The sequence below is a fragment of the Enhydra lutris genome, unplaced genomic scaffold (genome assembly GCF_002288905.1).
Source record: "Enhydra lutris kenyoni isolate GAN:26980312 unplaced genomic scaffold, ASM228890v2 scaffoldscaffold37, whole genome shotgun sequence".
Classification (NCBI taxonomy): domain Eukaryota; kingdom Metazoa; phylum Chordata; class Mammalia; order Carnivora; family Mustelidae; genus Enhydra; species Enhydra lutris.
In genome coordinates, this window is record NW_019154121.1 from 5,912,205 (window position 1) to 5,933,584 (window position 21,380).

At 37.4% G+C, this 21,380-nt stretch overlaps 1 protein-coding gene across 1 annotated transcript in view; it reads right to left on the reverse strand.

Moving 5' to 3' along the window:
* Positions 1-21,129, reverse strand: part of LOC111154481 (centrosomal protein 57) — a 39,850-nt gene extending 18,721 nt beyond the window's left edge. The window contains exons 1-2 of the mRNA XM_022514094.1: positions 20,795-21,129; positions 7,777-7,933 (exon numbers count right to left, since the gene is read on the reverse strand). Of these exons, the coding sequence (XP_022369802.1) occupies positions 7,777-7,933; positions 20,795-20,839 (202 nt within the window). The 5' untranslated portion in view covers positions 20,840-21,129. The remainder of the gene's footprint in view (positions 1-7,776; positions 7,934-20,794) is intronic.
* Between the last annotated feature and the right edge of the window lie 251 nt (positions 21,130-21,380).

Consider the following 21,380-nt stretch of genomic DNA (forward strand, 5'->3'; position numbering starts at 1 on the left):
CATACAACTATTAATTACAATATTTCTGTTATTTTGATTAAGAAACAAAAGCTCCTTCTGGTTATTTCACTTTGGATTTCTATTAAAAATTTACATAAATAAATAAATAAATAAATAAGACAGGCCAATTTTCTTCTGAATTCCTTAAGAAAAAGTCCCCCATCACTTTATTATTGGTCCTTAATTCCAGAAAATATATCTGCCAGTTTAGATGTTGTCAGTTTTGGCATAAAGATGTTCTGATTTTTCATATTATAACAACTTTAACATCAAGTTCTTTATATAGGTAGAACACTCTTCTGTAACTTCAAGAATATATAAACTTTATATTTTCCTTTATTGTATGTGTAGTTTCACATATGTTTACATTTAATTCTTTAAGTGAAATAAAAGTTACTTTTGTATTGAAGGAAGAACTTTAAATGGCATCTGTATCATATACCAAATTCACACAGGTACCAATATTTATAGATGTAATTATTACTCACACACATGTACCCACTACATAGTTTCACACACACACACCGGAAACCACAGTTTCAGGACTTTTATTCTGATTTCGTTATTAGTATTCCAGTATTTTAACTATTAAAACCTTATAAACATTGATAATGCCAGTCTCCTACATTACAGAAATCCTTAAAACATTTCAAATTTATTCTTATAATTAACATATTCAGAAACATTTTGCCTAAACAATGACTTACATGAAATGTTATGTAAACCATATAATACATAGGAAGAACTGTCATCTTGTAAAAATTGAGGCTTCTTACTCAAAACAAGACACACTTTTCCGTTTATTAATGTAATTCATTCACTCGCCAAATTTTTAGAGCCTAGAATGTTACAGGCTCCAAAGAGGAGACTGATACATTTTATAATATAGCCAGCTTATTCTTTCTATTATGCAATGAGACTACAGTGGAATTAGAAAGAACACAGACATGAAACACATACAACGTAGAAACCTAAAAAATCAACGGAAAAGACTGAGGAGAGGAAAAGATTCCAGATTTAGGATTATTTAAAGGAACAATTCTCTAAAAAACCTAGAGTAGTTAGATAACAAATTTAATAGGAAAGGAGAAAATCAATATATGCCTTTTATATCAATTCAGTTTTGTTTTGTTTTTCTTTTCAAGATTCATTTATTTATTTCAGAGAAAGAGAACACGGTAGGGAGGGACAGAGGGAGAAGGAGAAAAAATCTCAAACCAACTCTGCTCTGAGCACAGAGCCTGATATAGAGCTTAATCCCACCATGAGATCAGGACCAAAGCTGAAACCAAGAGTAGGACACCCAACTGACTGTGCCACCCAGGCACCCCATCAATTCAGGCTTCTTCTTTTTATTTTTTTAATTTTCTTAAAGATTTTATTTACTTATTTGACAGAGAGAGACAGAGAGAGAGAAGGAACACAAGTAGGGGGAGCAGGAGAGGGAGAAGCAGGCTTCCCACTGAGTCCAGGACCTGGGATCATGACCTGAGTTGAAGGCAGCCGCTTAACAACTGAGCCACCCAGGTGCCTACTTCAGGCTTTTTAAAACCTCTTCTGAACGACTCAGACTTTGTAATACCAAACATTTCTTGCATCCCTTCATTAGATTACACCTAATAGTGTATGACTTTGCCAGTACTTTATTTCTGCATTTACAGTTATTAGAGCAATTGGCTGGAACGCATCATTTTTGTTCTGCATGTCAGCAACTACAGTATCACAAATGTGCTAGATTAACAAAAAGACCCAGTATGAGGTATATGCTCTCTTTCTCTAGCCTTTTGGAATGGCTTATTTGTCACCAAAGTTATTCCAATGTTTCTCAACAACATAAAAAAATGGGAAGATAAACCATGCTCATAGACTGGAAGAATTGTTAAAATGTCCCTATTACCAAAAGCAATCTACAGATTCAATGTAATCCTTATCAAAATACCAACCGGTTTTACTCATAGAACGAGAACAAATGATTCTAAAATTTATATGGAACCATAAAAGACCTTAAATAGCCAAAGCCATCTTAAGAAGCATAAACAAAGCTGGAGGTATCACAATCCCAGATTCCAAGATTGCAGCAAAGCTACCATAATCAAAACCAGTATGGTACTGGCACATAAACACAAAGGTCAATGGAACAGGATGGAAAGCCCAGAAATAAACTTAAACTTATATGATCAGTTAATCTGTGACAAAGGAGGTGAGAACATACACTGGGGAAAAGACAGACTCTTTAATAAGTGGTACTGGGAAAACTGGCAAGCTATATGCAAAACAATGAAATTGGACCACTTTCTTACACCATACACAAAAATAAACTCAAAATGGATTAAAGACCTAAATGTGAGACATGAACCCATAAAATTCCTAAAAGAAAATATAAGCAGTAATCTTTTGGACATTGGCCTTAGCAACACTTTTATAGATATGTCTCCTTATGCCTGGGAAACAAAAGCAGAAATAAACTACTGGGACTGGATCAAACTAAAAAGCTTTTACACAGCAAATGGAGACATCAACAAAACAAAAAGGCAACCTACTGAATGGCAGAATATTTACAAATCATGTATGCTGATAAGGGCTTAGTGTCCAAAACAGACAAAGAACTCCTAAAACATAACACCAAAAAAAAATTCACAAATAATCCAATCAAAAGGAGCAGAAGACATGAATAGACATTTTTCCAAAGAAGATAGATCTAGATGGCCAAAAGACACACGAACAGATGTTCAACACGCTAATCACCAGGATATGCAAGTCAAAAGCTCTATGAGTTATCACGTCACACTACTAAGAACAGCTAGTATCAAAAAGACAAGAAATGACAAGTGTTTTCAAGGATGTGAAAAGGGATCGCTTATGCACTGTTGGTAAAAGTATAAACTGGGGAAGTCACTGTGGAAACATTAAGGAGGGTCCTCAAAAAAAAAAAAAAAAAAAGGAAATACCATATGATACAGTAATAGTAATTCTACTACTGATTACCCAAAGAAAACACTCACATGCACTCCTATGTTTATTGCAGCATTATTTATAATAACCAATCTAAGCACACATCCACAGATAAAGAGAATGTGATATATATAATGGAGTATTAGATATGCCACACATATATACATAATGGAATATTACTCAGCCATAAAAAAGAACGAAATCTTGCCATACATGACAAGATGGATCAACTTAGAGGGTTTTATGCTAAATACATAAGCCAGAGAAAGACAAATACCACATGATTTCACTTGTTTATGGAGTCAAAACAAAAACAAAAACAAACCCTAATAAACAAACAAAACAGAAACAGACTCATAAACACAGAGAATTTGTGGTTGCCAGAAGGGAGGAGAGTGGGAGATAGGCAGAATATGTGAAGGGGATTAAGAGGTACAAACTCCACTTATAATAAGTCACAGGGATAAAAAGTAAAACACCGGCAACACAGCCAATAATACCGCAATAACACTGAATGGTGACAGTAAACTACATTTATTGTGGTGAGAAGAGTGTAATATATAGGATTGTCAAATCACTATGCTGTATACCTGAAACTAATGTAACAGTGTATGTCAACTACCCTTCAAAAAAAAAAAAAAAATAAGTCCTTGGGGCACCTGGGTAGCTCAGTCGGTTAAGTGGCTGCCTCTGGCTCAGGTCATGATCCCAGGGTGCTGGGATGGAGCCCCTCATTGGGTTCCCTCCTCATCAGGAAGCCTGCTTCTCTCTCTCCCACTCTCTCTGCTTGTGTTCCCTCTCTCACTGTGTCTCTCTCAAATGAGTAAATAAAATCATAAATAAACAAATTGATTACTTCTTACCAAAGAAGTTTATACAGCAGGCCTGAACCTTGGCTACCCCTGGAAACTAGGCTTTTGAAATGTTCCCTAGTTACTAATCAATAAGGTTTTGTATGCCTAAGGCACTAAATCCTGCTGCATAAGTCTGCTTTGATTGCATAAACAAAAGTGTTTTATGGTGAATATCATGACTGTGCAGCCATAGTGTCAGCCATAGTGTCTGACACTTAAGTGGGCTTTCCTGAGCAGAAACACTACACATGTCATGCAGTTTATTGCTGGAGGAGGAAGTGTTTTTCTGTGTGACCTTCATGAGGGAGAAATTTAGAAGCCTGCATCTTGGTTTCTCTAGATTCTACTGTATTCAGCCTCAGCCATAATTACAACCACTTCTGAAACTTGTGAATCCTCTAAGTTAATCTTCCACCATGTAGGTGGTCCTGAGGTCCCAGAATATGAAATATTCAATAATGCTTTCAGATTCCACAACACAACTGAATTTTAAGAAACCACTTGCTAAGTTTTGGTGTAATATCAAATAAAAATATCCACAAATTGCTGGAAAGACTATTAAAGTATTACTTCTTTTCCATCTACATATCCATGTAAGGCCAGGTTTTTTTCACATACTTTAATCAAAATAATTAACACAAATGGAATGCAAAAATAGATGAGAATCAAGCAGTTTTCTATTAAGCTAGAAATAAGGGATTTACAAAGTATAAAATAAAACAATGTCACTCTTTGCGGTACATTTTTTAAATCTGGAAAACAGTTATTCTTCATTAACATATTATATAAATATGCAGTGAGTTAATTAGGGTTCCCTGAATTTAAAAAATTGAAGAACCAGTGCTTTAGAAGAACAGATGGGCAGTAAATTGTTATCAATACCTACCTAGCACACTAGCTATAACTTGACTTCTCTCACTGGTCACAATAATGCTGAGCTTTTTCCAACAGGTGTGATACAAATTTGTAATAGATCCATCTCTCTTAGCTTTTATAGAGGCCATAAGTGGCCTGGCACAGTGGAAACACCCAGACTAGTTCCCAGCAGCCCCATCAGTTTATCTCCATGTGCTGTACATGTGTTACCATTACATTTTCCACACGGACTAGGCTAAGTGAAAGGTTTAGAAAGCACTGGCCTAGTAGAATTGCCTCATAGTTACCTTGCTTCAAATGTTCAAGCTATTCTGCACACTACTGTCATTTGAAATGTATTAAATAACATGAATAATGGATTAGACTTCTTTGGATTGACATTAGTTACCATTTTTTTTTAAAGGGCTCCAAATGGCAGGGAAAAAAAGTGGTTCCAAGGACAATACATTTTTTTGAAGGCAGTAATAACTTCCAATTTCTTGCTCATCTCTTTTCAAAAACAAAATGAATATGAAAATGAGAATTACAAAAAGCATAATTTAATTATCTTTCAATGGCATTAATCAAGCTATATTTTCAACATGATTATTAGATAGCCAAGTGAAACGGTAATTTATCAAATAAAAGTATATTAAACTAGAACTAAAGAAGAGTAAGTCTTCTTTATTGTAATGTATTCGTACAAAAAAAGCATTTATTATATGTAAAGAAGAAAAGTTTATCATACAGAGTATCTATTTGAATTAAGACTTCAGTCATTCAAACAGAAGTCTGGTGTTTTGCACAAATATCTTTATTCAATGCTCAACTTACTAACTAAAAACCTCTTACAGGATATAGTGTCTTAAAGATGAAGATAATAAAGAAAATGCTAATTAATTCAATGGTTAATAAAACAAGTGATAAAATGCTACTCATCTGTACACAGCAGCTAAAGATTTTGGTGATTTAGAAAAATAAAAGCTGTATAACATACAAACAACATATGGTAAAAAAGCAAAGAATAAATGACTGAAGCCCACAGTGGATAAAAAATCTGTTAAGATTTAGTAATTATTATTTAAAAAATAAGCACACACAGAAATAATCATGCAACAAAGTTCTAGCAGGAATACAAGGTCTAGGAATCAGATATCAATCCTTCCACTGCAATATTATATCTAGTTCTGATATTCACCTCTATCGAAAGAAACTTAAAAAAAAAGTTCAGAGAAAAGTAATTACTAAAGAATGAAAAGAATAAGAAAAGTGAAATGGGGCAGATTTATTCATACAGGAGAAAGTCAGCAAATGTTTAGCCCAGTGTGTGAGTGATAATGCTACATTCTGCTTGTGTGTCACTAATGGTTTTAAAGAACATGTGAGAGAAGAGGGAAAAAGGAGATGAAGAGGAAAGTAAGCAAAAGAAAAAATAATGTGTAAACAGTAAATCAGATCTCTTATCCCTTCAGAGCATGGTGTTGTGAACTGCTTAAGCAATGCCTCAGGATATTCATCATGATCCATTATGCTTTTATAGTTTTTTTGTATCAGTCCAATGATATCTACTTTCAGTATGGGATGGCCAGATAAGGAAACCACTACCTGCTTCCCCATGACAAAAAAATGAAGGCTCTGGATGGTGGGTAAAGGACCAACAGAATTTAGAAGAGCTATCTGAGAAGAGCAGGAAGAGGTATGTGTTGGGGAAGCTGGTAGAGAAGACTTCTCAAAATAAATAATACATAATGTGGGTTTTAAAGAGTATAATTCCCAAACAGAAAGATTTCAATAAGAGGGCACAGCAAGAGAAAGACTTATAAACTTGACATGGCTGGTGTGACAATCAGAATGGACACCCAAGAATACCTATGTCCTAATCCTTCAAACTCTGAATACCTGTTACCTGGCAAAAAGGACTTTGGGAAAGGACCCTAAAGAGAGAGATAAGAAGCATGAAAGACCGGTGACCCACGAGTCCTTGAAGGGAGCCACAAAGAAAACAAAGGAAGGAATGCAAACAGCCTCTAGGAAGAAAGACTGGCCCTAACTAAAAGTTAGCAAGACAATGGAACTTCAGCTCTATCACCACAGGTAACTGAATGCAGCCAAAAATCTGAATGAGCTGAGAACAGATTCTTCCCTAGACTCTCTAGTAAGGAACAGAGCCCAGTCAACACCTTGATTTCAGCCTCACAGAACGCTAAACAGAAGACCCTGCTAAGCCCATCCAGATTTATACCCTAAAGAAACTGTGTGATAGCAATTTAAAGTTGTGTTAAAGTTGCTGAGCTGTGGTAATCTGTTAAAGCAGCAAGAAAGCTAATACAGATGGCAAGTTCTGGGAACAGATATAGTTCTAAGTAGCCAGAGCAAAGGATGTGTGGGTAAGGAAGAACAGAAGAGAAGATAGGGATGAAATTGGTAAGGTAGGTAGAGTCTAGATTAGAAAAAACAAACAAACAAACAAACCAAAAAAATCCCAAAAAAACCCTGGGACTTTGTTATGTTAAGACATGGAGAGGTGCTAAAATTTGTTTAAAGTAGGAGAGATGATGGCAGAATGTTGTTTAAATGCGGATGAGAGGGAAACCACAGGTTAAGCAATTATTTAGGAGTATATCACAATTATCTATGTAAGAGATGATGAAAGTTTAAGCCAAAGCAGTAAGAATTAAGAGTTATAACCAATATATCTTTGGGATATTTCAGAGGCATAAATACTGATTTTTTGGTTCGTGACTCATATTGCATATGACAGAACAGTCCTAGATTTCTCAAAGTATTTAGCCTTGATGATTTAGTGGACAATACTGTTTAACAATCAGTGAACAAAAGAAAAGCACTGTATACTGACGACGTTAAAAATAGGAAAAGGGAAAATAGATACTCCTCTTTTTTTTTTTTTTTGAGAGAAAGGGGGCACGTGTGTGGGGGTGGGGTGGGGGGAGGGTTGGGAGATCATGACCTGAGCCGAAATCAGGATTTGGATGCTTAACTGACTGAGCCACCCATGTGCCACTCCTCTAATTTTAAAATACCTAGAAGACATAAGAGTTTTAAAGCAGTGGATGAACAAACAATAAAAAACATCTATCTTGTCAAGCTCTATTACCTCTGCTGTTACTTTCCGGATAGGCAAATGTAGGCTTATTTGGGGAGCGTCGTAGATCACTATTAAGGAAAGGCTTATCAGGTGGATATACTACATATGGAGATGAGGAATGGCGAACCATACTTCCATCAGACCTTGAGGGTTCGACTACGATGTTCTGAAAAATAAAAATATAGAAATTACCTTTCAAAATTTTACACTGCAAATAGGATGTAAATACACACATACACACAAAGCGTGCACGCACTTACACACACACACACACACACACACACACAAATTTGTTCCTGAGAACTGTACAGCTCATGTTCCATTGATGGAGACAACAGAAAAAAGAAAGCCCACTGACCATACACAACAGAATTCAATCATTATTTTAAAATAATAAAACTTTTCAGTGTTTCTTATGTGCCTAAATATAGCCATATGACAGACATTGTAAAAAGGAAATAATATTCAAACAACCTGAATAGAAATGCTGCACAGAAACACTTGAATATGATACTCATAATAAATGTAATATGTTTTACTTAAAAATATGTAGTGTAAAATATAAATTCATTAAAGTAAATACTGTCTTTTTACAGTATCTGAAACTGCTACAAAATGACTGAATTAATCTCTCTCCAATCAAGTAAGTAATTCTTGAATATTTATCAAATGTCCAAGACTGTGGTATACAGAAAGAAAGACATAGTTCTTGCTCCAAAAAATTTATATTTAGGAAAAAGAGGTGGGGGGGGCAATTAGAAATACCAAATACCCAAGTATAATTGTTTTTTTTTTTTTTTAAAGATTTGCTTTATTTATTTGAGAGAGAGTATGAGGGGGGAAAAGGTCAGAGGGAAAAGCAGACTCCCCATGGAGCTGGGAGCCTGATGTAGAACTCGATCCTGGAACTCCAGGATCATGACCTGAGCCGAAGGCAGTCGCCCAACCAACTGAGCCACCCAGGCGCCCTCCAAATATAAATTTTAATTCCAAAAAAACACTATTATGAATGAGATTCGGTTCAATCAATGGGATTATGTTCCACATGATTTCAGTTTCAGGGGATGCTAACTGTGGTATATTGTTAGTTGTAGATGATTTCCAAATATTGGTAGAGAGACCTAAAATGGGGAAAGTAATGGAGAAACTGAAAGCTAAGGTGGAAGATACAATTGCTCGCTGCTCAGAATTCTCATTTATTTTTCTTATTCAAATAACCACAGCAAAATCAGTTCTCAACTCTTACCTTTGGAGAACTACACTAGATAGCACAGAACAATCTGTGTCCAGAAAAGCAGAAAGGGACAGTATAATAGTGTACTGTACTTTATTGTACATAAAGAACAATAATGGTAAACAACCTCCTGGAATAAATGAAGGCAATCAAGAAAACCACACAGTATCTAAATCTTACTAAAAATCAAAGACTGTTTCCATGTAAAACCGTATAATTTTCCAATTGATTTAAGAAAGCAAATACAAAACTAAACTATGGCTATGAAAACTAAAGAAGAGAGTAAAGACTTGGAAAAGATAGAGGTAAGTCTGAAAGTGGTACTCAAGTAAACTGATGTTAAATCAACAGTAAAAAGTGTGTTCACATGCAACAGGACTGAGTTGACATTTTTCAAACTTTTAGGCAAACTGACATCAGGTTTTTGGAGGTGGCCAGAAAACAGGGTGAGTTTTCAATTCTTAAAATATATTATACAGCCAAAGCTCTTAAAAAGCACCATGAATTATCACTTACCTTAATTTCAAATATGATTCTTCCCAGAGAACCTTAGATTTTCATACAACCTACTAGAATCCTATCATTTAACAGCTACCATTCAAAGTAACTGGCCAGGAAGTATTCCTTATCAATATATATGTATGAACATAAAATGCCTGCAAATTTACCTAAGATTTTGAAAACAATTTTTATTAGAATTACTGAATACTGCACAGATACTAACAGGACTATGCATAAATAATTTACCTTAGAGAAACCCAAACCAAAAAAAGAAAAAAAAAAAAAAAGGAAAAGAAAACAAACCATCTTCATTAAATTCACTGGTTGCTAGCTCTTATAAAAACTACGAGTTCAAAATTTATCCTTTTTGAAACATTTTTCCAAAGCCAACAGGTACAATGAAAAGATGCTCAACATTCATTAGTCATTAGGAAAATGCAAATTAAAACCACAATGAGAGGGGCACGAGAGGGGCGCCTGGGTGGCTCAGCTGGATAAATGCCTGCTTTCTGGCTCACGCCTTGATCTCAGAATCCTGGGATCCTGCCCCACATTGGGCTCTCTGCTCAGTGGGGAGCCTGCTTTTCCCTCTCCCTCTACCCACCGTTCCCCCTGCTTATGGGCACTCTCTCTCTCTGTTAAATAGGTAAATTTTTAAAAAATTGCTTTAAAACCACAATGAGAGATCATCTCACACCTGTAGAGACTGACCATCATCAAAAAGACAAAAGATTACAAAAGCGGTCATAGATAGAGAAAAGGGAACCCTTTGTGCACTGCTTGTGGAACTGTAAACTGATAGAGCCACTACAGAAAACAGTATGGAGGATCCTCAAAAAATTACAAATAGAACTACGACATAATCCAGCAATGGGTATATATCCAAAAGAAATGAAAACACTAACTTGAAGAGTTATTAGCATCTCCATGTTCAGATCATAGCAGCATTACTTATAAGAGCCAAGACATGGAAGCAATGTGTGTCTGTTGATGGAGGAATGGGTAAAGAAGTTGTGACATATACAATGGAGATTATTCAGCCATTAAAAAAACAAAAACAAAAACAAAAACAAAACAAGAAAATCCCACCATTTACAAAAGCACAGCTGGACCATGAAGGCATTATATTAAATGAAGTCACCGTATGAACTCACTCATATGTGGAATCTAAAACAAAAAACCATACTCTATGGAAAAAGATCAGACTTGTGGTTACAGAGTTAAAAAATGGGGGAAAAGGGGAGCTGGAGGAAGGTGGTCAAAAGATACAAACTTCCAGTTATAAAATAAATAATTAGTAAGGATGTAATGTATAACATGACAACTACAGCCAATACTACTGTATGATATATAGGGGAGTTGTGAAGGCAGGATATCCTACAAGTTTTCATCCTAAGGAAAAAAGTTCTTTTCTTTGTATTCATATGAGAAGATGAATGTTAGCTAAACCTATTTTGGTAACTGATTCACAATGTATGTAAATCAAACCATCATGCTGTATGCCTTAAATCTGGATGGTGATATATGTCAATTATTTCTCAATAAAACTGGGGGGGGGAGATTTATCTTTCAACAAAATTTGTCACATATATATCACCAAAATATTGCTTAGGTTGAGTCAGCAGACAAATTATGAAACTTTATGTAAAAATCTAAGCATATGAGATTAAAAAAAAAAAAGCTTTTCTAAATGTAGTCCATTTTCCAAGTCAGCCATCTGATTTTGAAGTTTTGGGTTTAAGCAATGAAAGTCATTGTTATTTCAAATGTGTTGAGTCAGTGTCTTCATTTGCTACCAGCAGTTTAAATCACAGGAAGAATACATAAATCAAAAGCAAAACAGAAAATAAAATGGCCGGTAAAAATTATTTACAAGAACTATTTTGAAATAAAATTAAACCAAGAAATACAAAACTGGCAACTCAACATATACACGCAAATGTATATAATAAAAACAATAGAGGATAAAATATTGTATATACATATAGTATTCAGCCTTAAGGAGGGAAATCCCATTACATGTGACATAATGGATAAACCTGAGGACTTATGCTCAGTGAAATAAGCTAGTCAAAAAAAGAAATACTTTACGATTCTACTTATATAAAGTGTCTAAAGTAGTCAAATTCATAGAAACTGAAAGTAGAATGTTGGTTATCAGGACCGGGGAGATTGCAAAGGAGCGCTGTTAAATGGACAGAGAGTTCTGTAAGATGAAAAGTCTAAAGATGTTTCACCACAGTATTATTATACTTAACATTACTGAACCATATACTTAAAAATGGTTAAGATGGAAAAGTGGTAGAAAACACCTAAGAAGAATAATATAGCAAGAAAAAAACAGTATGTGTTCTTAATAGCCAGGTCTTTCTAAGTGAGAAAAACAATTGGGGATAAGTCAGAAACTTCAGGGTTGAGAAGAACCACAGAAACAATCTAGTATATTATCCTTGTCTTATAAGAGGAAAAGGAGGTTCAAAACAGTAGACTTGCCTACCCCACTCCCAAGCCAATCTCATCCCCTATAGAATCAGAGGTGGTTAACTGAACAAGTATCTAGTTCTCAAAAGAGAACCACCAGCTTACCTACACCTGTTCATACATTTCACCTTCCCTATGCTGAAACAAGGAATGGGGTTTGTTTAACGGACCTATCTCCTCCTACCTGTTCAAAGCCTTGGTTCCTATAAAACCCCTTCCCCTCCTGACGCTATTTCTCTCTACTAGATCTCTTACATTGTCATTAAGGACAAAATAAACAAAAGCTTTCCTGAACTTTAGGACTCTCCTCCAGCTCCTGCCTCATTTCTCTGTGCTTACAACAAAGGCCCTTAAAGTAATTGTTTGTAATTGCTGCAATCTCTTCATCACCCCATCTCTTACCCTCTCCAATCAGACTTGAGTCTTCACCAGTTCACAGAAACAGCTCAGCAAGCTCACGAGGGACTTTTATATTGCTGACTTCGAAGACCTCCCAAAAGCATGTGATACAGATCACTTCATCCCAACACTTTCCTTAGAAGATGGACCACACTCTGGTTTTCCTAACAACACAGGCCTCTTCCTAAGAATCTCCTTGGCTCTCTTCTTTCTCTTTCTAAATGCTGAAGTGCTCCAAAGCTTAGTCCTTCTACTTCTGGTTTTCTTCTACATGAATTCCTTTGATCTCATCAACTTGTAGGGTTTTGAAAAGCCTTTACTTGCTGAGACTTTCAAGTTTAAATATGGAATCCAGAGCTCTCTCGCTCTCAAATTTTATATTCACATTAACCTTCCTACTCATTATTTCCACTTGGATGGGCACCTCAAATTTTACATGCCTATAACAAATTCTTGAACTAACTCCCAAAACCTGTTCCTGTCCCAGCATACCACAACAACTGGCACCACTATGCACCCAGCTAGCTGCTCAGGTCAAAACCCTTGGATGAAGTCATTTCTCATACACCCCACATCCAATTTTTCATTATATCTTGTTGGGTCTCTGTCTTCAAAATATGTCCAGAAACTCTCCAATTTCTCACTAATTCCACTACTAATGCCCTGGTTTACACCACTGTGATCTGTTGTCTGGACTGCATTAAGAGCCTCCTAATCCCTCGTGTCCACATCCCCTTAGCCTGTCTCCAAGTAATAATCATTATGATTATTTAAAAAAAACAAGTATATTAGAGTAATACCCCTAGTTAAAACCCTCCAACAGATTTCCATCACAGAATAAAATCCAAAATTCTCACCATGGTTTATTTATTTGAGAGTGAGTGAATGAGTGTTAAGAATGCACGTGCAGGCACACGAACAGGGGAAGGGGCAGAGGGAGAACCTCCAGCAGACACTGTGCACAGCCTGACATGGGGCTCCATCTCACTACCTGAGATCATGACCTGAGGTGAAATCAAGACTCAGAAGCTCAACTGACTGAGCCACCCAGATGCCTCCTTACCATGGTTTTTATGGCCCCACGCATGTATCTGACCTCAGGCGAACTCCGACTTCATTCCCTCCCACTCTTTCTCCACAACCCTCTGTCCCCTCATTATTTCCCAGCTATACTGACCTACTTTTGGATTTCTAAAATGCACAGAACACTGTTTTCTTTTCTAAGTTTACCTGCCTGGAAAGCTCTCTTTCTCATGCCACTCAGTCATCTGCTCAAAAGTCTTGTCAATAAGGCTTTCCCTGACTATTGTACCTAAAGTATCACCATTCCGTCACTCTGTTGCCTTTACTCTTTTTTAAAAATGCTTATCCCTACTTGATATGTTTAGTATCTCTATGCCCTGTGGAATTTAAAAAAAAAAAAAAAAAAGTTTTTGTCTTTGGCTCCTAACACAGAGATTCAACAACTCTGGGAATTTCTTAAGTGGTGGCTGTCTTTGTTATACCAAGAGTGGGACCCTCTAGACAGCTTCGGGATGAGAGCTAGTAGCCAGAAACCCAACCAAGCGACTAGCATTAGAAATTTCAGCCCCACATCCTAACCTCAGAAGAAGGGAGGGGCTGGAGACTGAGTTCAATTAATAATGGCCAATGACTGACTAAATTTTTTTTTTAAAGATTTTTTTATTTATTCATTTGACAGATAGAGATCACAAGTAGGTAGAGAGACAGGCAGAGAGAGAGGAGGAAGCAGGCTCCCCGCTGAGCAGAGAGCCCGATGCAGGGCTCGATCCCAGGACCCTGGGATCATGACCTGAGCCGAAGGCAGAGGCTCCAACCCACCGAGCCACCCAGGTGCCCAATGACTGACTAAATTTTAAGTATATGATTTATATACTAATAAAAACTCCTGAACAATGAGGTCCCAGGAGCATCCAGAGTGGTCATGGAAGCCCCTTTATATCTTGCCCTATGTGTCTCTTCCATTTGGCTGTTTCTGAGTGGTATCCTCTAAAAAAACAAAACAAAACAAAAAAACCTAACTATAATCATAACTCACTTTCCTGAGTTCTGTGAGTCATTTTAGCAAATTAATAAATGTGAGGAAAAGGGGTCATGGGAACTCCTTCATTTGTAGTTGACTGGGCAGAAGTGCAAAAATCTACCTTCAGCACACCTGGGACTGAAGTAGGGGCAGTCATGTAGGAGCTAGTCCCTTAACCTATGGGGCCTGCACTATATCCAGCTAGTTAGCAGCAGAACTGAATTGACAGTAGGACACCTAGCTGACACAGGAGAACTGATGTTGGAAAAACATAGTCATTCCCACTGTTTAAGTTTATTGTTTAAGTTCCAATAAAAACACCTGATAAAGGTAAATCTGTTGAGTGGATTCATTATATAATTCCTCTGCAAAACAGGAAAACTTCACTGTCCATAAAACTGAACTATTTTACTCAAGTATATAAATTATAAAATTACATATATTTATAAAATATAAATTACACAATATAATTTCCTTTATGCCAAACAGAGAGCACAAATATCATAGAAAACCTGTGCAGAAAGGATTAACACAGCAGACATGAGATTGCTATACTTAAAGATGTCTGCTTATGAGGTGGTTCTTGGCTGGTATCTGGGAACCTGAATTTTGGGAAGGTTCCATGATTGTCAGCAGTCCCCAGGACCAGCCCAAGGTTCAGGGATTTGCTAGATGGACTGAAAGGACTCAGCATATAGTTATATTCATCACTAGGATTTATTATGCTTATGAGCTGAAGAAATCAGGTACATAAAAACTTAAATACAATTTAGCAAATCATACGCAACTACACAGAAAAAAAAAAACACAGTATGATCAAAATGGGGTCATTCCAGGAATATTTATGAATGAGTGAACATTAGAATATCCGTTTTACTTTAATGTGAAAATCTGTATGATCATCTGTAAAGTAATCAATAAAATTCAATACCCAGCCATTATTAAAGAACTATTTTCTTACAGTAGTAAGCAAGTTTTCAAAAAAATATGACAACATATTTAATGGTACAAATTTAAAACATTCCTTTTAAATTCAGGAGCAAGTCAAAGATATTTATAAGGCAACTAGTAAATGTTGTGCTGCATTTCATAGCCTGCATATTAAGATAAGAAAAGGAAGTAATAAACATTAAGACTGAAAACAAAGAATTAAAATTTCACAGGTTAAGATCATCTAAATAGAAAATACCAAAAAATCCTCAATTATTAGAACTAGAGTTTAGGAAAGATTGTTGACAAAATTAATATGAGAAAATGTATTTAACAGTTCTATGTATCAGTTAGAAAATGCAACTTATGAAAATATATAAAAAATGAGCTAGAAATAAATTTAATAAATGATGTACAAGACCTGAAATTATAAAATTTTATGGAAAAATGTTAACGTTCAAAAAAACTGGAATAACAAGACACAGACAGAAGACTATCTTAAAGACATTGGTTACTCCCAAATTAAACTAGAAATTCAATGCAGTTTCAATTGAAATTCCAATAGCAGATATAATTTATAATATATAATTTATAATTTCTATTAAAGAACAGTGGAGGACCAAGAATAGCTAACATTTCTCTTGAAGGAACAAGGAAGACAGGCAGGTACTCTCTCAGAAATATATAAAGGAGAATCATTAATACAGTGAGTATATAGGGATAGACAAATACAATCATGGAACAAAGAGCCCAGTAAAACAAACATACACATATGGAAATATACTGATAGCTACAAATGCAAACCATTCGGGAAAGATATATCTAATAAGCAATGTTGAGGAAGTTGTCTTTTTTTTTTTTTAAGATTTTATTCATTTATTATACAGACAGAGATCACAAGTAGGCAGAGAGACAGAGTGGGAGTGCGGGGGAGGGAAGCAGGCTCCAGAGCCCAATGCGGGGCTCCATCCCAGGACCCTGCGATCATGACCTGAGCTGAAGACAGAGGCTTTAACCCACTGAGCCACCCAAGCGCCCTGAGAAATTGTATATCTTAAGTAGAAAGGTTAAACTAGAGCCCTACCTCACAGCACACAAATTAACTTCAAGCATATTAAGGACTTAAAAGGCCCCAACTTTAAAACCTGTATAGAAAAAAAATTAAGAATGTCATTAATGTCCTTTGCTTCAAGAATTTCTTAACCAAAAAGCACTAAACATAAAAAGGAAAGACTAATAAATTTTATCCATGCACATCAGGAACTCCCATCAAAAGGTATCTTAGACAAATGAAAGACAAGCTGAAGAGTAATTAGAATAAAGCTAAACAGGCAAGCATTAACTTCCAGAATGCATAAAGAATGAGTATAAATCAACAGGAAAAGACAAACCAATTAAAGAAAGGCAAAAGACACAAACAAGCATTTCATAGAAGAAAAAAACTACGAGTAAAGTTATGAAAAAATAAAAGGTGCATTGTCTACATTGATAAGGGGAGCACAAATGAGAACAAGAACAGGACAGCATTTCATACTCCCTTCTTGGCAAAAATTCAGAAGTGAGACCATACTACAAGTTCAAGAGGATATGGATTAAAGGGAATAGTTGGTGGGAACATATTGGTACAATTGCTTTGGAAAACAATTCAGCATTATCAAAGAAAGCCAAAGATGCACCCTCCATGATCCTGCCATTTCAATCACAAATCTATTTGCTGAACTATTTTCTCTTTCTTCTTTTCTTTAATGATTATGTCCTTAGTCACTAAACATATTCCACAACCCACCACCGAGTTGGAACCCACAGCCCAACTGGCAGTTTAAACCACTGTTGCCCCTCTCAAACAGTTTGGGTTTGGGCGCTCCTTTACACTCTTAAAAATTACCGAAGATCCCAAAGAGCTTTTTGTTCATGTGGGTTATACCTAGATGTTAACATACTTGCTAACTTAAAAATAATACACCCATGATGTTACCAGAAATATAATTCTTGAATGAAAACTAACAGCCATCCAAAATATTTAATGAAGAATTTTTTACACATTTTTACAGATCTCTTTAATTCTTAATTTAAAAAAAGGCTACTGGATTCGTATATTTGCTTCTGCATTCACTCTACTGAATATGCTATTTTGGCTGACACACAAGAAAATCTGGTCTCCCACAAAGTGACTGGGTAAGAAAGATAACTGTAGACCCTCTTGGGAGGGCCTCAGCGACCCCCAAAGGTCTTCAGACCATGCTTTGAAAACTGCTTCTTTAGAGAAATTTTTGCACTTGTAGAACTTCGAAGGATGATCACAAGACAACTATTTTTGAATGGCTGGCAAACTAGTGAATAACAAAACTGGCTCTGCCATTTACTAGTTGTGTAAACTTGATTTAACCTCTGTGCCGCATCTGGCTCATTCAAAAATGGAAATACTAATTAGTTAATATATGAAAAGCACTTAAAACCACGACTGCCATATAATACTATATATTTTATAATCTCAAAACATATGCTGGTGGTATGTATGAAAGAAAAGATGCATGAAGAAGCATAAAGGAATTCGTTTTATTAATCTCAAAGATAAATCTTTTATATATTTAGTATTAAAAAAATCTATGATATGGGGCGCCTGGGTGGCTCAGTGGGTTAAAGCCTCTGCCTTCGGCTCAGGTCATGATCCCAGGGTCCTGGGATCGAGCCCCGCATGGGGCTCTCTGCTCAGCAGGGAGCCTGCTTCTCTCTCTCTCTCTCTCTCTCTCTGCCTACTTGTGATCTCTGTCTGTTAAATAAACAAATAAAATCTCTAAAAAAAAAAAAAATCTATGATATATTCATAAAACTTAAGAGGAAAAAAATATGAAGCATGTTAATTACAGGGCCTGGTTAAAAAGCCACAGAGACCAGTTAGATTAGTTTATTAAGTCCAAAGTGACATAAGAGTTCTGACTATGGATACTGGGAAAATAAAGGACTGACAGGAAAGATACTCCTCTATTTCAATACTATGCTGCCTATATACTTCTACTTAATGTCACTGTGCCCAGTCATAGCTGCTTTCCTGAGGCAGCCACTACTGAAAAGATACATAGCAATCACGTTATAGGTTACCTGCTGTTGTTACTCTTCTTACTGCTGCTGCAAAAAATACTTAAAAAACAAAACAAAACAAAAAAACCTGAATGTATCACCTGCTTCCATCTTACTCACATTTGAGATTTACATAGTAGCTGCTTTCTCAAGAATGCTATTTGTGAATTTACCTGTTAAAAATCCTTACCTAGTAAAAGCATCCCTATTTATTATAGCATGCTCCAAGCTGGGTTTATGAGTGTTGAATAAATAGGAATTGTTTTTTTTATATGTATAGTTAATACAATCCTAAAATCTGAGTATGAGTAGGCTCTGAGTTTATGCTGTAGTTTTCAAAGGGTTGTGTGTGTGTGTGTTATTTTATGATCAGCTATTTGCTAAGCTGAATGTTTTAAATTTTGTTGGAAATGTCAGCCTTATTTCTGACAGGACAGTTAAACGTCTGAGGAGGGTCATTTCTGATATACTAATAATCTAAATTTAGTAATTTTTGTTTTGAAACTGACTTCCAAATTAGTTTGATGTAGCAAGTCAAATTAAGAAGATCGTTATACTTTTGATTTCCCAAAGATCCTAGATATTTGAAAAGTGTATTGATACTTAGAATCCAATTAAAACTGAGCTTAGTATATACAAATATATATGCTTTCCTATTAAACACTCCAGGGAATTTATGATCTGGCTACCTTACGGAATAAGGGTTGACAGGACATCCCAGTACCAGTGCTCAGCTAAGTGGACTTGGCAGAATATAGCTCAATTAACATTTGTACGAGTACTTCTTGCTCAGTCTCCTCAGTCTGTGTGCTAAGTTTTGAAAACAGTGAAAAGCCTTCTTCTCCCATTAAATTTAATTCATCTCAGCTCCTATATAATCTCAACCATCTACTTAGGGACACTTCCTCCTAATAGTTCCTCTTTTTATATTCCCTTTCACAGACCTAATTCCAGAATAAACTCTATGTGCTTCATTCATTCCTTCTCCTCCATCTTCCATGACTGCTCTGCAAACTCTACTCCCATTCTGCAGAAACTCTGAGTTATTTCGGGCCTCATTATCATAAACCTTAAGTCACCAAAAGCTGAAACTGAGGAAAACTGTCTTCCCGAGGTGACTCTGTTCTTAATGCTCCCTAAACTTCTCCCCCTTAGTGTGTATAACATAACTTTACCCTGATAGTTCTGTTTTCTTCCCTATCGCTCTTTTTTCACGTTTTTACCTACTTCCACAATTCATCTAACCCAACTCTACCACCACACGACTTTTGCTCATTCCTAGTTTCCTGAAAGCTCCTCTTGTCTTGGCATATACCTAGAAATGCCACTGGTGCCTTTTTCTTCTTTCCAGTTCTTGCGATAAGCACTTACAACTCCTTCCCCATACAGCTCACCTAGCTAGCTCCATCTTCCCTACCGGGAAACTGTTTCTAGCCTACCAAGAACTGCTAGCCACTCATGCCTAGGTTATTTTAGGACAGCAACATTTATCAATCTGAACTGTGTTAACAGCCTGACTACATGCAGTTTCTCCTCAGTGTCTACTCCTTCAGCGCAGGGATTCTACCTCATTCACCTGTGTCATCTTAGATCCTCAAAGTATGCAGGCACTCCGCTTTACTAGGGAAAAAAAAGGCTATAATGGCTCTTACTTGAGACTCCTCCCATTTTCTGCCTATTCCCAAAGTGCTGGATCCCCAAATACTAAGCACCGACATTCCAATTCGACAAATAATAGTGGCTGAACTGGTTGGGGGCCCTAGGAGAGGCGAAAACAATGTTCAGATTCAACTGTTCCTGTCGCCTCTCTAGAACGGCATGTACACGTTGCAAAGTAATACCGAAGGTGGAAAGCGCGCGCTCTGGGTACGAGCAAGAACAAAGTCCCTGGGAATACGCGAGGGGAGGCACTGTACGCAATGGAATCAGCACAAGCAGCAACTAGTAAGCGCTTCAGACTGAGGACTATTCAGCAGCTGCCAGTTAAGCCAACTCTCTCGAGCACACCTGGTCTCGGCAAGTTTCCAAGAGGGGCCGTTACACACACGTGACCAAAGCTGCAATGTTTTCGCCAGGCCAGGGCGTGGGTAGACACCCTAGCGAATCCTGGCAAAGTTCGGTAACCTGCGCTTCTAGGCCGGAAGGTGAATGAACAGGGGATGGAGGCGGGCCAGGCCTGTTTCGAGGTAAGGGTGCAGGCTCGACAGGGCAGCACGGGGCGTCTGGAGAGCAAGGGGCGACCACGCATCCCCGGCCATTCCTCAGGATGGGTGAGACTCTGGGCCCAGAGCGCTTTGAAGGGTGAGGAAAAGCAAAGAGGCGCCAGGACCGAGCCTATTCGAACGTCAGCCGCTTCTTACCGAGATCTGAGAACCAGAGGTCGCAGACACCGATGCTGCCGCCATCTTCCTGCCTACCGAGAGGACCTCCGCAGCCCTGGGGGGGGTCCGGGTTCTCGAGCTTTTCCTCAAGATTCGAGAGCCGCCCACCAGGGGCGACCCTAAGCCGAGCCCCTGATGGAAGGGGTTGGGGTGTTGGTGCCCAGTCTAGAAACCCCTGCACACACCCCCACAGGGACGCCCACGCTCAGAGCGCACACGGAAAAGGCAACACGTCCTAACGGACGTCTTGAGTAGCCAATCAAAAAAACGGACGTCTTCCGGTTGTAGGAGAGATTCCGCCTCTTCCCTCGTTGACGTCACAAGGTAGCTCATCGCTGAAACAGCGGGCGAAGCTAACGCTGAGGGCTACCCCACGGCTCTGAGGGGACTCTACAAAAGGGCGGGCCACGTCGAGGAGGAAACGTGGGCCACGGGTTGTGTTGTCTCCAGTGGCAATTGAATAGAATGACTGAAACAGAATAAAATGCGAAGTTCAAACACTCCATCCGTTTCCCTTGGAGTAGACGCCGGAGAGAGCGTCAGCTCGAGTCGGAGACGCCTCTCT